Source organism: Mastigoproctus giganteus, chromosome 13 (assembly GCF_048544385.1).
Source record: "Mastigoproctus giganteus isolate SK-2022 chromosome 13, ASM4854438v1, whole genome shotgun sequence".
Classification (NCBI taxonomy): Eukaryota; Metazoa; Arthropoda; class Arachnida; order Uropygi; family Thelyphonidae; genus Mastigoproctus; species Mastigoproctus giganteus.
In genome coordinates this window covers 139,344,653-139,369,952 of record NC_143587.1, presented here as the reverse complement: position 1 = coordinate 139,369,952, position 25,300 = coordinate 139,344,653, and the positions used below count along the sequence as shown (strand labels likewise).

General features: G+C 36.8%; 1 protein-coding gene across 1 annotated transcript in view; it reads right to left on the bottom strand.

The window, feature by feature from the left end:
* SIDL (SIDL trafficking protein particle complex subunit 10) overlaps positions 1-25,300 on the bottom strand; it is a 322,468-nt gene that overhangs the window by 20,022 nt on the left and 277,146 nt on the right. The window contains exons 19-20 of the mRNA XM_090388069.1: positions 24,066-24,243; positions 4,160-4,294 (exon numbers count right to left, since the gene is read on the bottom strand). Of these exons, the coding sequence (XP_090244195.1) occupies positions 4,160-4,294; positions 24,066-24,243 (313 nt within the window). The remainder of the gene's footprint in view (positions 1-4,159; positions 4,295-24,065; positions 24,244-25,300) is intronic.

Here is a 25,300-nt window from a genome sequence, read left to right as displayed (position 1 = left end):
GGTTTTCTAAACAAGCTCTCAATTGATGTCTGATAGTTTTTTGCAATTGGGTATCAGTTTTCTCTCTGACTGCTCACTGTGGATAATTGTAGATGACTCTCTACCTCAGCTAATGCTGGTGTTCCCCAAGGTTTAATTCTTTCTTCTACTTCTCTCCTCTTGTACATTAATGAATGGAAATCCTATCCACAGTTCTGATTACAGCACCCTAAATGCATCACTAATTCTTGAAATGCTGATTACCAGGAAATTCTTCATTGATGTGAAAAAAACTTGGTCAACCTGAATCCTTCTAAAAATCAGTCTTGCATTATTTCTCACAAAAAGAGTGTACTGCTCTCATGCTCATCTTTAATAACGCTCAAATTTCTAAGCAAAATTACATATCTTTTAGCTAGAAATGGTGCTTACTGCCTGTTCTGACAAACTCAGTCTGTGTGTCCGAATAAGCTGCAAATAAGGAAATTCTTTCCTTTCATCCAGCCCAGATCTAATATTAGACTTGAAATTTTAAACTGAATATTTTAGAAAAACGAGCAAATAGGTAAAATTATAATGGGCATATGCTTCATTCTGGATAGCTTTTTCAACCTTCCTGTAAAGCATAGCTCAAAAGAGAGGAAGAGGAAGGGGGAAAGAGAAGGGGGAAATAATGGAGGCACTGGTTAAAGAAGCACTGCAGGATCATCTAGACAAGACTGCAGTTATAGCTCGGACACAGCATGGTTTTTTAAGGAAAGACTTGCCTGACCAATTTGATTGGATACTATTATGTGGTCACAAAGGAACTGGATGCTGCAGGGAATAACTTAGATATCAAATATTTGGATCTTAGAAAGGCTTTTGACACTGTTGCACATGGAAGACTGCTGCACAAATTGGAGCAGTGTGGCATTGGAGGCAAATTGCTGCTATGGATAAAGGGATGGTTGAGTTTTTTTTTTTTTTTTAGGAGCATTAGCAACTAAGGCCATATTGCTCTGGGAATATGCGGTGGTCATTCCCTGACCTTTCTGAATCCTCCGTATTTGGTGGTGACGGGATCGAACCCCGGTCTAATCAGGAAGCGTGTGCTACGCACTGCTGCTCCTTCCCACCTGGCTATGGAGGCACCAAGGATGGTTGAGTGGGAAAAGACAGAGTGGTAATCAATGGACACTTCTCATCGTGGACTAATGTTAATAGTGGAGTCCCTCATGGTTCAGTGTTGGGTCCATTGTTGTTTTCTGTATTTATAAATGATATTGATGATGGTATATCAAGCTTAATGTACAAGTTTGCAGACGATATGAAGGTTGGCAGGGTTGTTAAGGACACTACTGACACTATGCTGCTGCAACAGGATATGGAAAGGTTGAGCAGATGGGCTGAGAGGTGGCAAATGAAGTTTAACATTGACAAATGTAAAGTACTACATATGGGAAGCAGTAACCCCAGAGTAACGTATCAACTCTGTGGTACTACACTGACAGTGGTAGAGAATGAAAAGGACCTGGGGGTAATTGTCCAGGCAGATATGAAGTTTTCTGAGCAGTGTAGATGGTCTGCAAGAGTAGCTCATGGTGACTTGTCAATGATATACAGGAATAAGGAGGTGATTATTCCCTTGTATAAGGCAATGGTCAGGCCACATCTTGAGTACTGTGTACAGGTCTGGAGGCCTCATTTAAAGAAGGATGCAGAGCTACTGGAACGAGTACAGAGAAGGGCTACAAGATTAGTGAATGGAAGAAAGGGTTGCTCTTACGAAGAATGGCTTAAGTTTTGCAAATTACGGTGTCTGGAGACTAGGCACCTGCGAGGTGATTTGATTGAGGTGTATAAAGCCTTGAATGGGTTGAGCATGCTCAATGGTGATGGGATTCTTCCTATTGCTCAGAATAATCACCTGAGAGGGCATAAATTCATATTGAGGAAAGACAGATGTAGGATAGGTGTGCAGAAGTTTGCCTTTAGCCAGCGGGTAGCTGATTGGTGGAACAGACTTCCATCCTTTGTTTTGGAAGTTGATAGCTTAAATAAATTTAAGGCTGAGTTGGACAGGTATTTGGAACGAATGGAGGTGTGAAATGGGGGCATTTTTTTTTGGCTGATGCTGCTAAAGCTTGCTTTCTTGCATCATATGCCTCTACTAATGCTAGTCCAAAATAAAACTTACATATCTGCTTCTTGCTCTGACTCCTAGGCTATATGCATCCAATCCAGGCAGTAACAAAGGAATGAATTTCTTTCCTTTGTTACAATCATATTCATACATGTAAGTTCTATTTCAGACTAACACCAAACTTTGCTATAAAAGAACATAAAAAAAAAAAAAAAAAAAAGGAAAAAAAAAGAAGCCTGATCAAAATGTCTAAATTTTATCCTCTTAAAATGATAAATTTACTTATAAATTGTTTTTACACTTTATCTATAAACTTTTTTTTTTTTCCAGTTAATTTTTGTCTGAAATTTAGTCTATGTAATTTTATATTTAAGAAGTAAAGGAAAGAATTTCTTTGTTACAGCCCTGGTCACAACAGGCAGCAGACATTACCATTAGTAGAGGCACACGATGCAAGAAAGCAAGCTTATGCAGCATCAGCCAAAAATCCAATTTCACCCCACCCATTCGTTCCAAATTTCACCCCTCCATTCGTTCCAAATATTCGGTCCAGCTCAGCCTTAAATTTATTTAGGCTATCAACTTCCACAACAAAAGATGGAAGTCTGTTCCACCAATCAACTACTCGCTGGCTAAAGGCAAACTTCCTGACATCTATCCTACAACTGTCTTTCTCAATTTGAATTTATGCCCTCTCAAGTGATTATTCTGAGCAAGAGGAAGAATCCCATCAGATTGAACATGCTCAAACCATTCAAGGCTTTATACACCTCAATCAGATCACCTCACAGGTGCTTAGTCTCCAACACTGTAATCTGCAAAACTTAAGCCTTTCTTCATAAGAGCAACCCTTTGTTCCATTCACTAATCTTGTTGCCCTTCTCTGTACTTGTTCCAATAGCTCTACATCCTTCTTAAAATGAGGCCTCCAGACCTGTATACAGTACTCAAGGTGTGGCCTGACCATCGCCTTATACAAGGGGATAATCACCTCCTTATCCCTGCTAGAAAAATTCCTGTATATCATTGACAATACACTATGAGCTACTCTTGCAGACCGTTTGCACTGCTCAGAAAACTTCATATCTGCTTGCACAATTACTCCCAGATCCTTTTCAATCTTCACCCCAGTCAGTGTAGTACCACAGAGTTGACACATTACTCTGGGGTTACTGCTTCCTATATGTAGTACTTTGCATTTGTCAATGTTAAACTTCATTTGCCACCTCTCAGCCCATCTGCTTAACTTTTATGTTCGTATTTTTTAATTTCATATGCTTTGGGCAATTGGGTTTTTTAGTGCATTCCAAATGCATTTATTTTAATGCATACAGTATAGTTGTACAGCTCTAAAATTTCCTAAGATATGGAGACTCAAATTTTCTCAACAAAAAAAGTAAAATTGCATATATATGGTAGTTATAATTAAACATGGTCCCTTTTGGGGTCTGCAGAAAAAAATGGCAAGTCATGCCAAGGTAAAATTTATAATGGATAATATTCAGGTGATATGGGAAGGGGGGGGTAGTGTAGACAGATTGAAATTGATCAATACTAAAGACGTGATTTTTTGATTTACTTACCCATTTATGACAAATTTGTTTTAGGCACCATGTCTAAAGTAAAAAATCAAACATGTCTTATTTCAGACTAACTCCCTATATTGCTGCAGAGGCATGTCAGAAAAAAACTTAAAACAAAATATATTATAAACTTAAAATTATAAACTAAGTTAAATTATAAATTTAACTTAGTTTATTTATGCCAAAATTTGTATGCTCTTTGAGCAGTTAATCTTTATTTAATTAAAAAATATATATTATTTTACACACAGAGTAGTGTTGTTTGTTTTTTGAATTTTGTATACACCTGCATGCTATAATTCCCTTTAGTTCATACAAAGTTTTATAATCATTATTTTTAAGCAGATATTTTTGACAACTGCTGGAAACAATATTTGTCTCTCTCTCTCTCTCTCTCTCTCTCTCTCTCATGCATACATATAAACAACAAAATAATAAAAAACACTGTTACATGCAATTCACATATACATACCTTTATATCCTTTAACCTGATCTCCAGGTATATACTTAGAAAGCCGAACTGTAGGCAAGGGCAAAAATCCACCAGTAAGGGGCATGACATCTAAAGTTACGCTATGACTTCCTAAATTATCAATATTAATTACACCTGTAAAAAATGAAATTTAAGATTCCTGAATGAAAATTTTAGTTTAAGCGACAAAAAGAAAAATAAGATCATGCCAGGGCCAAACATCTCAGAAATTAAAAGTACATTATAGATATAAGAAAATAGTTTGTATCTATAAATAGCGCATAAATAATATCGCACAAAAAAGGAAACTTGCATAAATATGGTAGTTATAATTAAACATGGTGCCTTTTGAGGTCTGTAGAAAAAATTGCAAGTCATGCCAAAGTAAAATTCATAATGGATAATATTCAGGTGATATGGAAAGAGGGGGGGGGGGGGAATAGAGATAGACAGACTGAAATTGATCAATACTAAAGACGTGATTTTTTGATTTACTTACTTATTTATTTACTTATGACAAATTTGTTTTAGGCACCATGTCTAAACTAAAAAATCAAAACGTTTGAGCAAAAAAGGGTCCTTCCGATACAGCCATTCCGAATTAAGTAGAGTTAATAGTAATGAGAAAAGTCGTGCAACGTGATACCAGACCTGTACTGAAAATACAAGGGAAAAATCTCAAAACAGAAAAATTGACATTTTGCTATACATATGAAATATATTCTATGGAACAATTTGTGAAGTATTTTAAGTTTAATAAAAATTAATTTAAAATAAATTAAGTCCTTTGAGAAAATTTGGTTCTCCATATCTTAAGGAATTTTAGAGCTGTACAACTATACTGTATGCATGCAGTATAGTTGTATACTGTTTTTTTAGTGCATTTGGAATGCACTAAAAAAACCCAATTGCCCAAAGGTGGCATCAGATATTTGAGTTTAGTTGTGTGTGTACACACTTACACATACACTTACAATAATTTGATCCTGTTTTTAATTATTTGTATTTTATCCTTTTATATTAATATGAATTTTAATTCATCTTGTTAAGGGTGCAAGGTTATAATTATATATATGAAATGTATATAGTATGTACATAGTACAAGTGCAATCATACAATGTTTATTATTATTAGCCGTATGGTTTAAGGAAGCCTGAGGCTTATATGCTGCACCAGCCAAAAAATAAATAAATAAATAAAAATTTCCAAATTATCCTGAGAGAGAGAGAGAAGTAGAAGAATGATGATATCTAGCTCAGGACCCTGGGTTTGCCAAGCCCATACTCATCAGATGTGAGCCCCTGGGGTAATAAATCATTTAAGAAGTGAAATGGGTGGGGGACAACACAATACAGTCCCATTATATAATTTTATATGGGAAAATTATTTCAGAAATATGGGGTGTCTTCTTCAGTGATTTCCAGAAATGAATTAACAGAAATTCAAGGGTTAGGCTTATTCTTGTAGTTAGGGAGGCCAAAAATCACTGAGAATTTTTGAATATTTACTGTTTTCTTTTTTTTTTTTGAGAAATCAAATAATATGGTGAAATTAAACTATTACCTTTGATTCTAATGACAGTAAACATTACATACGTTTACCGGATACTGCTCAAGTTTGACTGGGATGCTGTTTCAGTTGATAAGGTTTACCTTTTATATTTTATATCAATATGTTCAGGCTATTAAACTTCCCAAAAGAAAGTTTTTCAAAATGTTAAAACAATCATTGCCAATTAAAATTAGTACATGTATATTTGTAATTAATCATGGAATTAATGTCAGAAATAATGAAAACTGATATATGATGTTTAAATCTGTCATATAAATTCTTTCCAAAAATATATACAGTAATACCCCGAAGTTACGCGATAGGTGGGTCCGACGAAAATCGCTTAAGTCGAATTCGCGTAAGTCGGGGTACAACTTTGCATATAAATACATACAAATTTTGTTTAATTGGGACCAAGGACTAACAAAAACACTAGTTTAGAAGAAAAATATTTAATAAAATTGCAGTTATTTATACATATTAATACAAAATATGTATTAAAAAAATAAATGACTTACGTAAAAAAGTTATTTCGATGTCGATGACTTCATAAAATCTAACAAATTCGTCTGACGACACAGCGCCTTCTTTTTTTCACGCAGAATTTCTCCATAGCAAGCTAATAATTTTTTTATTCCTTGCTTTGTAGCTATAACGCATTCTTCGTTGTAGTCTGTTTTCTAAAATTTTTAAGCCTTTTTCAATTGAGCTGAGACCTTCTGTCAAGTTTGCAATTGTCATGTGCTTTTTGCCGTTGCCTCATTTAGGCCTGTAGCACGTGCAATATCACATGATCTTTCATTTCGCTCAAAGCGTTTCACAATTTCATATTTTTTCTCTATCGACAGAGGCGGACTGGCCATAAGCCTTGCCGGGGAAACCCCGGTGGGCCGGAGTGATTTTGGCCATAAACCATAGTATGAGGCCACTATAAATATTCCCGGGTAAGAATTTTTGACTCAGTCCGCCTCTGTTTATGGATAATTGCTTTTCTTTTTCTCTCTGAATCTGCAGTGTCTTCACCAGGACGCTTCAATTTCACACCTTTTAATTAAGTATTTTACTCATTTTTAGGGAATAAAGCACAATTACAAAACGAGGAGGCACGCTTGATACGCATAAACAAAGCTGCGCGCATGTAGCAACTGAATAAACAACACCATAAAGGCAAAGATACACTATTAACACCTCACATTTCTAGGGGTTACTACCATAAAACAATAAAAATCCAGTTGCGTTTCTGCTAGTGGAATCTGTTATAAACTGGTAGTAAACTCGATCTAATTGCATACCGATAGCTGGAATTGTGTTGGTTTTTGCGTTATTATGGTGAAATGTGTTTCCCCTTCACTGATATAAAAAACATAAATACATTTTCAGAATCTTCTCTTCATTCCTGTCATGTTGCATTTGGTTGGGGTGATTCTGCGTTCGACTGCCATTTCTTGTAAACACAAAGGCGAATCGTGCATAAGCCAATTCGGTTCGTGTTATATTATAAGATATCGTTACTGTATTTATAAATAGTGTATGATCGAATTCGCGTAGTGTAAATACGTGTTATACGAGGACTGACTGTATACGGCTCGACCAACGCGATCCATTTCTCTCGTGAAAACGATGTAATTTCCGACAAAAGTTGAGCACGAATTCGAACGCACACATATAAATATGACGGTTGGAATACAAATTCTTGTATATGTGTGCAGCTCATGCGCAGCAAAGTTGAATTTTGTTCATCTTTCGCTCTCACTCTCCGCCGTCGCACCGTATATTGATAACATATGAGAAACGACCTTGAAGATAGTGGGCGGCAGTGTTGCCAAACGAAAAAATCAAGAACCGCGTAACTCCGAGTTCGCGTAAGTCGGGGTATTACTGTATATTTAATCATATTTTTGTTGCTAAATATCCAGTTGTTAATATTTTCTAATTCAAGAACTGAACTACTAGAGAAATTTGAACTGCCTGCCATGTCAATCTCTCACTCTGCAACTTTTCATATTCCTACCCAAAGGTTGGAAGGAAAATGAATGTTTTCTATAGTTTAAAAAGCTTTAAAATAGTTATACTTTCCGTTGGGTTCAGCTACTAGAAAGCCACGAGTACACTTGCAGTGAGGTCGTGCAGTTTAAGCACAGCCAGTTCTGCTATAATGCAGTACATGTGTTCCTAAAAATCTCCACGTTATGGTATTTCGAGCATTAAAAACAACAGAGCTTAAGGGAAAAATAGGGATAGAGCACTCAAAAAAAAAAAAAAAAAGTTCAGTTTGGTAAATCAAACAGAAAAAAAAATGAGAAACTCAATAAAACTGCTAACACAGGTTTAAGGATCTTAAATTTCTAATAAATAAATAAATAAATATTACAGTAAATATACCTTAAAAATTGAAGAGAAGATTCTGAAAATTTACTTACGTTTTTTATATGATTGAAGATTTCATGGAAGGGAAAAGACATTTCACCATAATAATGTAAAAACCCACAGAATTCCAGCTATTGGTATTATCACAATTGCAACAAGATTTGAGTTTGCTACTCATTTATAATTAGAGTGCGCTAACAGAAAAGCCTAATAAACCGGGAGCCGCAAATCGTTTTTATTGTTTTATGGTAGTGACCTCCAGAAGTGTACTCCTCCGCTCATACTATCCCACCTCACGAAGTGTCTGTTGGAACAGAAAAATGTGAGCTCCTGAAAATGTGAATTGGCCTAAAATGTCACATGTTCAACCAATATAACTACAGTAAATGTGAAATACAGCTCTCACACATTTGACATTTTTTAAGCTTTGTAAACTTGCATGTATTGCTGCGCAGCTTACTACATTCAGCTTAGTGCTCGATATTGCGTTCACCTGGTGTTACTCGCAGACAAAATTGTGCATGAGCCAAGGCGAAAATCACGTTATACTCACATTGTTCCCTAATATATCAGTCGCAGTGGAGCAAATTCGCATAGTGAAAATACGCGTTACAGCAGTACTGACTACTCCCATGTGAGTGATTATAAGTGATATTACTGGTGTAAAACTGTTATGATGTTGTTATTGTTATTTGGTTTTTAGGAACATTAGCAACTAAGGCCATATTGCTCCGGGATATGCAGTGGTCATTCCTTGACCTTTCTGTATTTGCTGGTGACGGGCTCGAACCCTGGTCTAATCAAGAAGCGTGTGCTATGCACTGCTGCTCCTTCCCACCTGGCTACGGAGGCACCAAACTGTTATGAAGTTCTTATGTACAGCTGTTTTAAAGAACTGAGTGAAACTTCAAAATCTGTGACACAACATATCAAATATCCACCTTAACACAACTACTAAAATACACGTTTGGTAATTTACAAAATACAGTGGATTTCGATTATTTGGGCCACCGGTTAATTGGGGCAGCTGTTTATTTGGGCCGACAAATCTTAAAGAACAGAATCCAATCGAGAAAATAACCAGGGTTTACTTCGCTTAATTGGGACAACATGTCGTTTAATCGGGGCAGGAGACTGCAGCACTTGTGATTACCCTATAATTGTCTCCGACCATACCACGTGGTTCGGTCGGATTTATGGAGGTCACGGCTATAAAACAATAAAACCAATTAGCAGTCTCATGTTTATTGGGCTTTTCTGTTAGTGAAATTTATTATAAATGGATAGTAAACTCGACTTTATTGAAATTTGCAATAATACCGATAGCTGGAATTCTGTAGGTTTTCATGTTATGGTGAAATGTGTTGCTCCTTCCATGAAATCTTCAATCACATAAAAATCTAATTTTCAGAATCTTCTCTTCATTCCTATTTTTTAAACTTTGTTTACTGCTGCCCTTGAGGAAGCTTTCAGAAGATTAGACTGGTCACAGAAAGGAGTCAATGTGAATGGAGAGTACCTAAACCATTTACAATATGCAGATGACATTGTGGTCACAAGCTACGATCCCAAAGAATTAGAGGAAAATTTTAATCAGTTATGCAGAGTTAGCATTAACAGAGTTATGCAGAGTTAGCAAGGATTTTGGACTAAAGATGAATATGGCTAAAACTAAAGTAATGAGGAACAAGTATGCCATAGAAAGGGATATAATGATTGAAGGAGCAGTAATTGAAAAGATGGAGTCATATACAGTAATACCCCGAAGTTACGCGATAGGTGGGTCCGACGAAAATCGCTTAAGTCGAATTCGCGTAAGTCGGGGTACAACTTTGCATATAAATACATACAAATTTTGTTTAATTGGGACCAAGGACTAACAAAAACACTAGTTTAGAAGAAAAATATTTAATAAAATTGCAGTTATTTATACATATTAATACAAAATATGTATTAAAAAAATAAATGACTTACGTAAAAAAGTTATTTCGATGTCGATGACTTCATAAAATCTAACAAATTCGTCTGACGACACAGCGCCTTCTTTTTTTCACGCAGAATTTCTCCATAGCAAGCTAATAATTTTTTTATTCCTTGCTTTGTAGCTATAACGCATTCTTCGTTGGAGTCTGTTTTCTAAAATTTTTAAGCCTTTTTCAATTGAGCTGAGACCTTCTGTCAAGTTTGGAATTGTCATGTGCTTTTCTGGGGAAACTGGGTCTGAAGTGTCGGATACTTCAGTGACGTTTTGCTCATGCATCTCTATGATCTCATTCATTGTCAGCTCCTGACTATGTGAATCCAACAGCTCATTGACATCATCACCATTGACTTCCAAATCTAATTGCCTGGCAAGATTAACAACTTCTTCTATCACATGAGCGACATGATCAGTTTCTGGCGTTGTTTTCCTCTCGTTTTTGAAAAAAAATGGTCAAAGTTTCTTCCAGACACCATTCAATGTGTTTTTGTGAATTTTATCCCAAGATTCTTCAATGATTCTTACGGCATCTAAAACATTGAATTGTTTCCAAAAATCTTTAACAGATATCTCACTATTTTGTCCCATAGCTTCATTCAGACGTGCAAACGAACACCTCATGTAGTAAGCCTTGAATGTTTTGATGACTCCCTGGTCCATCGGTCGAAGCAGGCTGGTTGTGCTTGGAGGCAAAAACACAACTTTCACACATGGGTTGAAATTAATTAGGGTGACCGGGTGCATTGTCATCACTTTAAATGGAATCTGTTTAGACTTGCAATAACGTTCGATTTCGGGCATGAAGTGGTGATCAAACCAGTCCTCAAAAATGGAAGCTGTTACCCAAGCTTTATGATTTGACTTCCAAATCACTGGTAATCTAATTTTAGATATACACCAAACGAAAAAATCAAGAACCTAACTCCGAGTTCGCGTAAGTCGGGATATTACTGTACTTATCTGGGACAATCATCAGCTGTAATAATGATAAATTGCTGGAAGTCAAGAGAAGAATAAATTTTGGATGGATAGCATTCAGGAAATATAAATTTTTGATACTGAGGAACAATATCCCAATTTGTCTGAAACGTAAAATAATGAACCAATGTATACTACCCACCATGACTTATGGAAGTGAAACTTGGGCACTCACCAAAAGAATGGAAGATAAGCTGAGAATGACACAGCGAAGAATGGAACGAATTATATTGGGAATCAGACTGTTAGATAAGAGAAACGCATGGATTAGGCAGCAAACTAAGTAAAGGACATTCTTATCAAAGCTACTAAAGAACTAAAATGGTCTTGGGCAGGACACATAGCTCGGAGACATGATGACAGATGGACTAAGAGAATAACAGAATGGTAACCAAGAGGAGCTAGAAGAAAACCTGGAAGACAACAATGGAGATGGACAGATGAAATTCGTGAGTTTGGGTAGTAAATGGATGGCCATTGCACAAAACTGAAGGAACTGAGAAGTTGCCGGAGAGGCCTTCATCCTGTAGTGGATTGATAATGAACTTGTTACTTTGTTCTCATTTGCGAGTATCGTGTTACTTGCGATTTGTGTGTGTGTGCTATGTTCTTTGTTATTGACTGCTTATCTGTTTTTAGTGTTTTAAATTTTAACCACCACCCACATTACCGTTTTAGATATCTTGCTCAATTTAGCGGGTTTCTGTTAGTGAACAGAAATATCAACTAGTTAGTATGTACATATTACAGAACGTATTAATTAACCTATGCACGCAAGCATAAATTTATTTTTATTTTGCTAAGCTGTGGAAAATATTCTTCCGATTTTCACGTAAATTTAATTATTTAATTAGTAAGGTAATAAAGTGTAAATTTTTGCTTGATATATCTTAACTTTTATAGCCTGTGGATAATATTCCTCCTATATTTGCTAATTAGAACTGCCGTTTAATTAATAGAATTAAAATTCAATTCACAAACATGATTACAATGACCGGCGCTTACTACATATCGTACAGTGAATGGTACTTTACTATCGTGAGTCCATCGTAACGTGATTTGATTGTACAGAAAATCAATCGTAAAGTGAGGGTCAATTGTATTTTTAACTATTTATGTGAAACTTCGCATAATTGGGACAGCCGCTTAATCAGGCCAAAATGCACTAGTCCTGATGTGTCCCAAATAACCGGAATCGACTGTACCTATAAATAACAGTATATGAAAGAATGCTCTAATCCAAATAAACAAAACCCAATAAAAACTTGTACAACCGGAAATAAACAAAATGAAGGGGAGTTCAACTTAACCATTCTTTTTAGTAGTATTTTTCTTCAAACTGTTATTCCTTATTTATTATTTTTTTTTTTGGTCCATTCTCAGAGCATTATAAATAACCCACTTAGGGTGCTACATTTAAGGAACTAAACTTTAAGCAACTGTTCATTCACAATTAACATGTTCACTCTATTGATGCACATATGTTCAATGGTACCTTGAGTGCTGTAAAGTTTATACAGAAGAGCACCCAATGCATTGTATCATATACAGGCATATTACGTGATACAATGCAGTGGGAGGTCAATATATAAGTGGTATAAAATTAAAGGCACATGAAATTAACTGCTCAATTTTGTCAACATAATGACCGAACTCTGGGCCATTAGCATTAATGATCCGTTTCTTTTTTATAGCTTAGTACACATTTTTATTTTATTTATTTATTTTTTGCTTACTTTTCAATTGTCATTTAAATTTTAAAAATAGAAATATTGAGGAATTTTGGAGTAATATTTGGAGTAGGCGGGATTCGAACCTGCAACCTTTGGGTTGCTAGGTGGCAGTTTACCCACCCGGCTAGCCCGGTCGGCAGAAAATGTGTTAAGGACCACTTGTTTTAAGATAGATTCCCTAACCATTGTTACCCCGAATGGATTTTATTATTCTTATTTTTATAGTGAAACATTCTAATATGCAAAAGGTATTAGAATCTTTGGTATTCTAGTACTATGAATGAGTTGAAGTTTTGGAAGGCTGAATATACTTGCTGACATTGGACTTGAATTTCTGTACACTGTAATTTTCAAGATATACATAGGATGGAAGGTTGGTCCAAAGAACAAAGGTAGAAGAGATAAATGAGGAAGAGGAAAAGTTTGTGTGGTTAGTTTGGAGTTGAATCACGAATGGATGTTGACTAGTTGAGCCATATATCTGGACACCCATGTAAATATCTACAGAAAAGGCATGCATGTAGCAGAAACCAAATATCTATGCGATAGGGAGTGCAGTGACTTAATAAGTGAGAGACGATTAATTAACCGGAATACAATTTTTTTTTTTAAATTCATGGACAAAAAAGCCCAGGAGTCTAAAAGTTTTGCAACTGTACAGAAAGTAAGTAATTCTGAGAGTGAAAGGAAAAAAAATCTATTTTTTTTATATTTTTTTATTATATGCAGAGAAGCAATATTTGTAAGCGGCTAATGCAAAGAGAGAAAAAGTCAAGATTATACCCAGTAAAGATATGCGATCCTATATAGCTGAAGGTGAGAATGGAAGTACCAAACTCCTTTTTGTTAAACTTAACTAAGTTTTCTTTTCCCTCCTGGAGATTGGCACTTAAGGAACTGTATATTGCATGGTGCCTCCGTAGCCAGGTAGGCAGGAGCAGCAGTGCGTAGCACACACACACTTCTTGATTAGACCGGGGTTTGAGCCCATGCCCACCAAATACGAAGGATGCGGAAAGGTCAGGGAATGACCACCGCATATCCCCGGAGCAATATGGCCTTAGTGCTAATGCTCCTAAAAACCAAATAACAAACAAACAAACAAACGACTGTATATTGTAGATTTTTTTTGCAGAGCAGGTTTTGTTATTCAAATGTGGGATGTAGTGTACTATCACTGACAAAACTATGAACAGCATTTCCGGTCAGTGGAAGTAAGTCATTAATATACAGGAAGAAAACAGAGGATGAAAGAATGGGCCCTCTGTTGAATTCTAGCTGAAAAAAAGTTAGAAGATGGATAGCTATCTGTTATGTGCAACAAGCAGCAATAAAAAACACTTGCTACTCAACTGCATAGACAGAAGGAAGAATATAAGATAGAAGCTTGTTTAGAAGACCTTCTTACCAAACACAGTCAAATTCCACAGAAATGTGGAGAGCAACTACTTGTGTTTCTCCAAACTTTTTTGTGGAATCTGTCTAAACATGGTGGAATATAAGCTAAGATATCACTGGTGGATCAACACTGATAGAATCCATATTGGTGACTGTCAATCAGATGGAAGATTTAAGATAATGCAAAGGTGAAATTATAGTAACCTTATAATACCGTGATAAATCTGACTAAAAAATGAATAGCAAATGCTTAGAAAACGGTACTCACCTTGTATAAATCTGCAATAAATTTTTTTTTTTTTTTTTTGGTAGATGGTGGTTAAATTTAGGTTGGAAGAAGCATTAAAAAGAACTAAGACGGGGAATGGGGTGAAAATATTTTAAACAGATTTTAAAATGAGCGCAAGGAAGTAGAAATGCAGATCTCCAATCCTTGGTTGTCATAAAGAGGTTAAAAGACGTAAATGAAAAAAAATGAACAAAAAAAATAAATAAAATACAACACACGCTCACTTCTCTTCCATTTGCCAACTGTGACGGTTAACTCACGAAAGTCCCTCGTAACGACTTGGTACCACCGGTCTTCTCTCTTTTTTCATTTACGTCTTTTAACCTCTTTATGACAACCAAGGATTGGAGATCTGCATTTCTACTTTCTTGCGCTCATTTTAAAATCTGTTTAAAATATTTTCACCCCATCCCCCACCTTAGTTCTTTTTAATGCTTCTTCCAACCTAAATTTAACCACCATCTACCAAAAAAAAAAAAAAAAAAAAAAAAATTTATTGCAGATTTATACAAGGTGAGTACCGTTTTCTAAGCATTTGCTATTCATTTTTTAGTCAGATAATGCAAAGGTTAGTGGATGATGGAATTTTCCATTACCTTGAAGACTTGAGGTAAGTGCAATGGGATGATAACCAGTGACACAAAACAGTAAAGAGGTAACATAAAACAGGAGTAATTTCTGGAGTATAGGTGCACATGGAGTGGGGTTTCCAAGCTTTACTTCCTTCCATCCCAAAAGAGACTTTATTAAAATGGTAAATGGAATATGAGTAATTTTCTCTTTGAAACAGCAGCTCTGATCCTAAGCACCCTCAAAAAAGAAATCCTGGGTGCATACCTGCTCTGGAGCACACATATTGAAGACAAGTGCAGAAATTCCATCAAAATCTAGAGATTTCTTAGCATTAAGATTTTTCAGGATTATTTCTATCCTGTCAGAAGACTACACTTGGAGGCGATGAATGTAATGTGAGGTTTTACACTGGATAACAGTAATCCTGAATCATCTTACTACTTAAGTAGCAACAAACCTATGTAGCTGATAATGAAAACGGTTTACAAGTAGCCGTAGAATTGAAAAATAGAAAGAACAGTACAAACAGGCTGCCAGAAACTCATTGTGGTTTTTCTATAAAGCATTAATTTTTCTATTAAAGGCAAAAAGGGTCTTAATTTCATTATAATAAAGCAATAGGTAGGTTACACTTTGATTACTGTTTATAAGTTTGAAGCCCCCATTTCAGAAAAGATGTGGATATTAAAAAGAGTAAAAGGAAGATAAAAAACTTCCCTATTAAAAAAAAAAAAAAAAAGGTCAAAGCTTGACTTTAGATTAGAATTAGAGACTCACCTCATGTAGTGATTTGCATGGCATAAGGGCAAGCGATTTACATAACATCAATGAAAAAATGATTGAAAAAAAAAAAAAAGTTAGGCAGCATGAGCAGTAAATAACATGAATATCTTGAAAATTCTATGCATTCTGATAAATCCCCTTACACATACAAAACTGAAAAAGTACTAATAAATAGTAGTACCAGAACTTTGTACCAAAAACATGCTAAAAAACCCTGCTTAAAATAACTAAAAGACATGTATTAAATTAAGGAAGGACAGCTACAAGAAACTAAGGATATAAGAAAATTTTTCTTCCAGCAAAGTGTTATCAAATGCTGTAATAACATGCTTGTTAATTTTGTAGAACTAAGTGAAACTTTTTTTTTAAATGTAGAACAAATAACTTGTTATTTTCAACAAAACAATACTTTCTATTAATTCTGCAGGAAAAAAAAAAAAACAAGTATCACATTGTAGTGGCCCCGATTTAAAAATTTATAAAAGTGCAATAAGTGTAACTATCAGATGATATAATGTAAACAAACAATTTCAATAACACTGGTGCTACAACTATCACAGTGTTTCATGAAAAATGGTATGTAACTATGCAGAAACTATGCGAATTTCATCTCCAAATCATTCATATAAGACAAGAAGGTAGATGATTGTTTTCTACATCAGCATGTTCGGGAGGCAACTAGAGGGAGTAATACTCCCTCTAGTTGCCTCCCGAACAAATTTCCATCTGTCGTTGTGGAAGTTGAATAAGTTGAATAAATTTAAGGAGGAACTGGACAGGCATTTGGAGGGAATGATGTGATTTTTTTTTGTTTTTTTTTTTTTTGGCTGATGCTGCATAAGCACATACACTTGCTTTCTTGCATCACATGCCACAACTACTACTACTACTCTTGATTTGATTATCAGTAGTGATTCTTCATGCATTAAGAATCTGCAGATAGAGGAACCACTAGGTGGCAGTGATCACAGTGTGCTGAAGTGGGATTTACTCAAAGAGGTAACTAACTACAGGGATAAAGGGAAGGGTTATTGCTTTCATAAAGGCAACTACGATGGTCTGAAACAGTATTTAAACTCTATATAGTGGGACCAACAGAATTTGCTGTTACCAACAGCAAATTCAAAATGGGAAGCATTCAAAGAACTTATTTTGGAAGCTACTAGGCTTTACATACCAACTAAGAAATATTGTTCAAGGTTTAGGCCTAAACGGATGTCAGATGAATTGATGAGGCATATGGCAGAGAAGAAACATGCATGGGATACACACAAATTAACACATGGCACAGAAGCCTATGATAGATACAAGTTGATCTGTAACCAAGTTACAAAGGAGGTTAGGCAGGCGAAGGCATTTTACGAGAAATCTTTGGCAAGGGATGCAAAGAAAAACAGCAAAGAGTTCTTTACTTATGTAAACTCTAGAAGGAAGGGGATGAATCAGATTGGTCCACTTGATATCGATGGGTCAACTGTTGATGATCCTGCTCAGGTAGCTAACAAACTAAATGAATATTTTGCATCAACATTCACACATGAGAAGTTATTTAGCGAGGGGAAAGCCAGAGGTGTATTCAACTCTAGCAGTAATCTAGAGAATCTTGTAATAACTGAGAGTAAAGTGGAGGAGAAATTGTTGAAGATAAACAGAAGAAAGGCACCCGGGGGTGGATGGGATCTATCCAGTTATATTAAAGGAGGCAGCAGAGGAAGTTAGCAAACCCTTAGCCATAATTATGAGAGCTTCCTTGGACTCAGGGGAGGTACCCACAGACTGGAGATGTGCAAATGTGACCCCAATTCACAAAGGAGGATCAAAGGCTAACACAAGTAATTATAGACCTGAGAGTTTAACTTCTGTTCCAGGAAAATTAATGGAGGCACTAGTTAAAGAAGCACTGCAGGATCATTTAGACAAGACTTCAGTTATAGCTCAGACACAGCATGGTTTTGTTAAGGGGAAGTCTTGCCTGACCAATTTGATTGGATACTATGATGCAGTCACAAAGGAACTGGATGCAGGGAATAACTTTGATATTATATACTTGGATCTTAGAAAGGCTTTTGATACTGTTGCACATGGAAGACTGCTGCACAAATTGGAGCAGTGTGACATTGGAGGCAAATTGCTGCTGTGGATAAAGGGGTGGCTGAGGGGGAGAAGACAGAGAGTGGTAATCAATGGACACTGCTCATCGTGGACTAATGTTATTAGTGGAGTCCCTCAGGGCTCAGTGTTGGGTCCATTATTGTTTTCTGTATTCATAAATGATATTGATGATGGTATATCAAGCTTAATGTCGAAGTTTGCAGACGATACAAAGGTTGGCAGGGTTGTCAAGGATACTACTGACACTATGCTGCTGCAACAGGATCTGGAAAGGTTGAGCAGATGGGCAATGAGGTGGCAAATGAAGTTTAACATTGACAAATGTAAAGTACTACACATGGGAAACAGCAACCCCAGAGCAACGTATCAACTCTGTGGTACTACACTGACAGTGGTAGAGAATGAAAGGGACCTGGGGGTGGTTGTGCAGGCAGATATGAAGTTCTCTGAGCAGTGCAGACGGGCGGAAGAGTAGCTCATGGTGTATTGTCAATGATATATAGGAATTTTTCTAGCAGGGATAAGGAGGTGATTATTCCTTGTATAAGGCAATGGTCAGGCCACACCTAGAGTACTGTATACAGGTCTGGAGGCCTCATTTCAAGAAGGATGTAGAGCTGCTGGAACGAGTACAGAGAAGCGCAAAGATTAATGAATGGAACAAAGGGTTGCTCTTACGAAGAAAGGCTTAAGTTTTGCAAATTACGGCGTCTGGAGACTAGTCATCCGGATGTGAACTGATTGAGGTGTATAAAGCCTTGAATGGTTTGAGCATGCTCAGTGCTGATGGGATTCTTCCTCTCGTTCAGAATAATCACATGAGAGGGTATAAATTCAAATTGAGGAAAGACAGATGTAGGATAGACATGCAGAAATTTGCCTTTAGCCAGCAGGTGGTTGGTTGGTGGAACAGACTTCCATCCCTTGTCGTGGAAGTTGATAGCCTAAATAAATTTAAGGCTCAGCTGGACAGGTATTTTGAACGAACAGAGGGGTGAAGCGGAAGTGTTTTTTTTTTTTTTTTTTCGGCTGATGCTGCATAAGCTTGTTTCTTGCATCAAATGCCTCTACTAATGCTAATATCAAGCTTAATGTTTAAGTTTTCAGACAATACGAAGGTTGGCAGGGTTGTTAAGGACATTACTGATGCTATGCTGCTGCAACAGGATCTGGAAAGATTGAGCAGATGGGCTGAGAGGTGGCAAATGAAGTTTAACGTTACATTTGTCAAAGTACTACATATGGGAAAGAGCAACCACAGAGCAACGTATCAACTCTGTAGTACTACACTGACTGTTGTAGAGAATAGTTGACAGTTGTAGAAATATTGAACATATAGCATTGAGTGGGGCACAGGATAAAGTCAACTTGCATTCAGGCCTTAAGCAGAGGGGGTTGGTTTGAAAAGTCAGGGACAGTCTCCTGAGGAAGAGTGTGGAGCAAGTGTCACTGTCACCCATATGGCTACCACAAGGGAAGGGCAAAACCATCCAGCAAAACCAAATGGAAGTGCTTCCTGCGCAATTGTGCTTGTGACCACCCAGGAAGGAAGAAGCCTAAGCATGAAGTGGAGCATCGAAATGAATACATTCTTCAAGTGAGCATACTATGAAGTAATGAAGCTAGAGAAGAGACTGACATGATAATGCACAGGATATAACTACACACCAAGTGGTTGGAACGATTCCTGATCATCTCTGTGTTATTCGCTGTTCGGTGACCTGAACAGACAATCGCCATGAAGAATTGCAGGAGCTATTTTTTCCAAGATAGCTCCTGCAATCTTGGAAAAAATCAAGCAGGATGTGAGTAGTGGCATAACTAGAGTGAGGCAGATGGGGCACATGCCCTGGGTACCAAATTTGGAGGGGGCCATTTTTATGGTTAAAAAATGCAAAAATTCCAATTTTTTTCATTTTCCAAGGGGGTGCCATTTTTTTTTTATTTGCCCTGGGCACCACAACCCTAGTTGTGCCATTAGATGTGACAACCAACAACAGAGAATATGGGCACAATCAAATCAGAACTAGAGGAGAAACAACAAGTACAAGAACTACAACTTGGTGTAGCTGAAGTGAAAATGGAAGAGGCTGAGATATCCAGAATGGAAGAGTGGAAGCAGGTTAGCAGATTGAGGGAATAGATCCCACAAAGTCCAACACTATACTGAAGCAGAGATCCAACAGAATCCTGTAGCAAGTCACAGGCCACCTCAATTGGCAAATAATACTGGATTACTTCAACAACAATGAAGTAAAACTAAATACCATCCACACAGGCTGCTGTAGCAGCAACCAGGATGAATGGCAGAGAAACCAACACAAAACAAAATGCAAAGACAAGGAACCACCATCTGGAAAGATGGCTACAGCAGAAGGTAGAAGAACTAAGAGTTCTTCTTGAAGATAGGCCAACTGACCCAGTACCAACAGGGTAACATAAATAAGAAGCTGATCAGAAAAGTGAAGACTTGCCAAGCCAGAATATCATGGCTAAGCAGCAGAAGGGATGTAAGCAGATGAGCAAATGCCCATTGATGCAGCAGTTATGGCAGAAACCTACAGGGAGCACTGCAATTTTCCAAATACAACTACTGAAAGGTCTTTGACTCAGTGCCCTATAGCTGGCTAATGAGATGTTGAAAACTTGGAAGTAACAAACTTCCTAGGAGTAACCATGGCAAAATGGAGTGCCAACATAAAGATTGAAAACATCGTAACCAGACTGACCCTCATCAGAAGAGGAATCTTTCAGGGCATTTCCCTGAAAGAAAGAAGGAACAACCTGCACACTCTCTCCCACCTGATGTACATGGACAAAATCAAGCTCTGTGTGGCAGCTGAGAAGCAACCCCAACAGCTACTCTTGATCACCGAAGAATTCAGCAATGATATCAGGATGGAATTTGGATTAGACAAATGCAAAACACGTGAAATGCCTTAGGGGAAATCATTTGGCTGAAACTACCAGCTGCAGACTGGTAAAGGGATCAAGGCATGACTGGGGGATAGACCTACAAATATCTGGGGATGGCACAGGCTCTGTTTAGTACACAATCCACTCTCCACCATGCTCAATAACAGCAAGTATGGATATACCCTAAAAGAAAGGAGGAAGAACCTGTAAACACACTCTGACCTGATGTACATGGATGACATCAATCATTATGCTGAAAACAAGAACCAACTTGAACAGCTACTCTGGATCATTGAAGGGTTCCAGTTATGACATCAGGATACAATCTGCCCTACACAAATGCAAAACTTGTGGACTGCATCAAGGAAATATAGTCAGCCAAAACTACCAGTTGAAGACTGGTGAAGAGATTGAAACCATGACAGAGGGAGAGACCTACATATATTTGGGGCCCAATAGTTAGAACACAAGAAGATCAATGCCAGCCTGAGTGAGAAATACCATCAAAGACTGAATAGCCTGCTAAAATCAAAGTTGGATGGCAAGAACATGGTCACATGTTTTGCCATCCAAGCAGGATAATGATGACCAAGCACTGCCAACAGCACCTGAAGTCGGCCATCAAGAGACTGACCACAGCGAACAAGAGAAGGTGATTAACAACCTGCAAGATTACTTTTAGGAAAACACAGCAACGAGTTATCAAACCATAAAGATAAACAAACAACGCAAACCACTCAACCTTGGGATACCCGGTCTAAACAAAAGAAACAAAGACAGAAAGATAAGATGGGCAAAGAAGGCACTCCATGCTAGACAATGACCTCCATCAAGATTACAAAGATAAGATGGTTTTCAAAGCATGGTTGATGAGTGGGCAGTTCCTTCCTGAGACCGAAGGATTCATGCTATGCTTGCCATTCAAGAACAGGTAATCAACACCTGGAAATACATTTCCAAGAGCCCCGGAGTGTCAGATGACACATGTCGATGATGCCACCTGGCCCCCAGAAACAATCCAATGCCTAACTGTGAGATGTGGGGTGATGTCGCCAGGATAACACATCAGAATCTAGTGAAAAAATACCAGTTGATCGAAGAATGTGTACTGTATTACAAGTACGAACCTCAAGCCATACTAGAAACACCCACTCACAAACTATACTGGGACCGTTCCTTGATCAATAGTAATAATAACAGTAGTAACCAAACATCCCATATACTTGATACCAGTACCGGTTATGAGGTGGAAAAAAATCCCATAAAGGAGAAAAAGTTGTTTATAATAATAACAGTATATGTAAATTTTTTACATATGCAAATAATATACACTGTGTATATTTTTTGGATTTCCATAATCAAAAATGCAGTTCAGAATTTCAGAAAGTTTAGCCATCCCAACTCTATATTAGATTTTTTTTAAACTCTAATCCTGTATAGATAACCATATAAATCAAAATTTATTTCTTATGATTTATAATTACACTGGTGTTCAAAGAAAGTGCATCACACCATTTAATTGTTATTGTTATCCGAATAACATAAGTATATGGCAATATTTCTTACAGATTGCATCAGATATGATTGACAAGCGTAGGTGATGACGTAATATTGCATCAGCTGTTACTTTCAGTTATGTAAGCATGCTCTGCAAGAGTTGCAGTCATTCTTTGCTTGTGTGAGGATGGCAAGTTACATGCAGTTTACGCCACGAAGAAAGAATGCTATTGTTGCTTTCCGTGAAGAAGGATGTTCTTCCCGTCATATTGCTTATAGAGTGTCTTGTAATCAGTCGACAATGAATAGATTTCTTTCCAAACTCAAGAATACTGGTTCTGCTGATGGGGGGAACCCGAACGCAAACGAGTCTACGCCAAAACAGGACCACGTTTTGAAGCGATTATGCCTTTAAAACTGTAAAGCTTCTTCGTCTGAGCTGAAAAGAGAATGGAAAGAACATAAGGAGTGGTAGCAACTGCAGTAACAGTCAGAAGATGCCTCTTCAAAAATGGCCTTGTAGCCCGTCATCCTAAGAAGAAGCCCCTCTGCACACAAAAAATGAAAAAGGCCCGATTAATTTGGTGTAAGAGCATGTCAAATGGACCCCCGAGCAGTGGAAGTCAGTTATTTTCTTGGATGAGAAGAAATTCAACCTGCATGGCTCTGATGGGAGACAAAAGATTTGCCTTAGACATGCTGAAGAATACCATCCAGACTGTATGGTGTCTACAGTGAAATTCTCTACCAGCCAAATGATATAGCGGTGCATTTCATATCGCAGAGTAGGTCACCTATAGTTTATAAAAGGTTCCGTAAATGCCAGTAGATACCTGGCTATATTGGAAGGCAAATTGCTGCCAACCATTAGAGACCATTTCAAAAGGTCAAGTAACTGCATCTTTCAGGACAACTCTGCTCCTTGTCATCGGGTGAAAAGCATAAGTAGGCACCTTCTGCAGTTACTTTAGCTTCATTTCTGCATTAGACGTTTGACAGTAATGTGTTTACATTTGTTACAGGTGGAAAAATGGTTGGAAGAACGGTCCATTACAACTTGTAGCTGGCCAGGAAACTGAGCGGACCAGAATCCTATAGGGAACTGTTGGCATCGTGTGGAATCTGCAGTTGCCAGAAAGAAACCAAAGACCCTTCGTGAACTTCAGGAAGCCATAATTCGTGTTTGGAACCACGAACTATCAGTTCATTATCTTCAGAAATTGATCTTATCAATGCCTCGATGGTGTGTTGCTGTCATCAGGGCCAGAGGCAGTTCAACTAAATATTAGTTTGCACCTGGTGAACTTTTCATTTTGTTTTCCATTTAAAATGATAAACTGAAGCAAACTGAGAGCTTCTGATAACATTTCATTTCGGCCATAATTGTCATGTTTACCAAAACTGTTCTATAAAGGTTTCAAATGCACCTTTTGGAATATTTTGAGAGCACCTGTCAAATATTACTTAGCTTTGCCTTAACTATTTATAAATATCTTTTGTTTATATTTCTATTTGTGATGCTAGTCATTAATGTAATGTAACATACCATTGCAAAAAAGGATTAGAAATGTGAAATTGCTAGGTGATGCACTTTCTTTGAACACCAGTATATATTCCATGCTCAATATATGAATAATTTTACAAGTTAAATGTTGTTCAATGCTTATATTAAATCAAAAGTTCCATAAATAATGCAGAAAAAAATTTATCATTAAATTAAAACATTACCTGCTACTCTTCCACAGACAGCCCAGATAGCTTGGTCAACTATTACTTCATATATTACTGATTTATATGCTGAGGAATGTAGTTGAATAATTGTTATGTGCATATGGCATATACTTCCAGCTTTGCAAAATTCAGATCCTTTCAAGGGTTCAACATATGCTTTTATACCATAGAGTGTCTATAAAAGGTTAATCAATTTCTATTAATATAGTTAAGTAGCAAACATACAGATTTAAGTTTTAGCATGAATACTATTAGAAATGAAACGATAACAGCAGTTTACATTATGTATTAGAAAGAAAAGAATTACTTAATACAGAAAGAATTCTCTTTCTGGGTTAAATAAATAAAGGTTTAAAGGTAAAATCATGGAATGATATATAATGGAAAAAAATCCAAGTAAAAATAGTTTGGAACTGAGATAAACTACTTTTAATATTAAAATATTAAAAGTAGTTTATTTCATAGGATACATCTAGTATGAATTTGCAGCATAATTTAATATGAATTTCCAGCATATCAGAAAAGTGAGTGTCTATCCATGTGATAAAATATAGCAAGAAAAATTCATTCAAATGTGATGGGTTCCTCATCATCCAAATCTGTTATATATCTGGTGCCCTTCCATTTACTTTTTTCCTCCATACCATCCTATTTTCCATTAGAGCTTTAGCTCTAGCCGAGTAAGCTCTTTTCCTCTAATGCCTGCCTGACATAACTAATCCATCTTCCTTACTGTCTGCCTCTAGGCCCAATACCATTATTTTTTTGCTTAAAATTTCTGTTTAGGTTTAGCTAGTCTTCCTTATATGCCTATACCATCTTAAGTTTGTTTTACTTACCTTTGAATATCTGTTATCCCAAAATTTATCTTATTTCCTCATTTTTAATATGGTACTGCCATTGGTTTGTTAGTTCAATTATTTTCCTCAAAATTCTCATTTCTCAAGGTTCTAATTTTTCATAAATTCCTATATTTCTTATCAAGCGCTTAATTCCATAGGCTTAATTCCATATATTAAAGAAGTCCAAGAAGTGAAGCCAGTCAACATCGCTGGACAGTGCAGTGTCGAGTCAGTTTGGTGTGACATAAGCATTGGGAGATCAAAATTGAGAGTAGGAGTGTGCTATAGGCCTAATGACTCTGATGAGTATAATAAGAAACTGTTCGGAGAAATAGAGTGGGCCAGTAAATCAGAGAGTCTTATAATGGGGGATTTTAATTTCCCAGATAT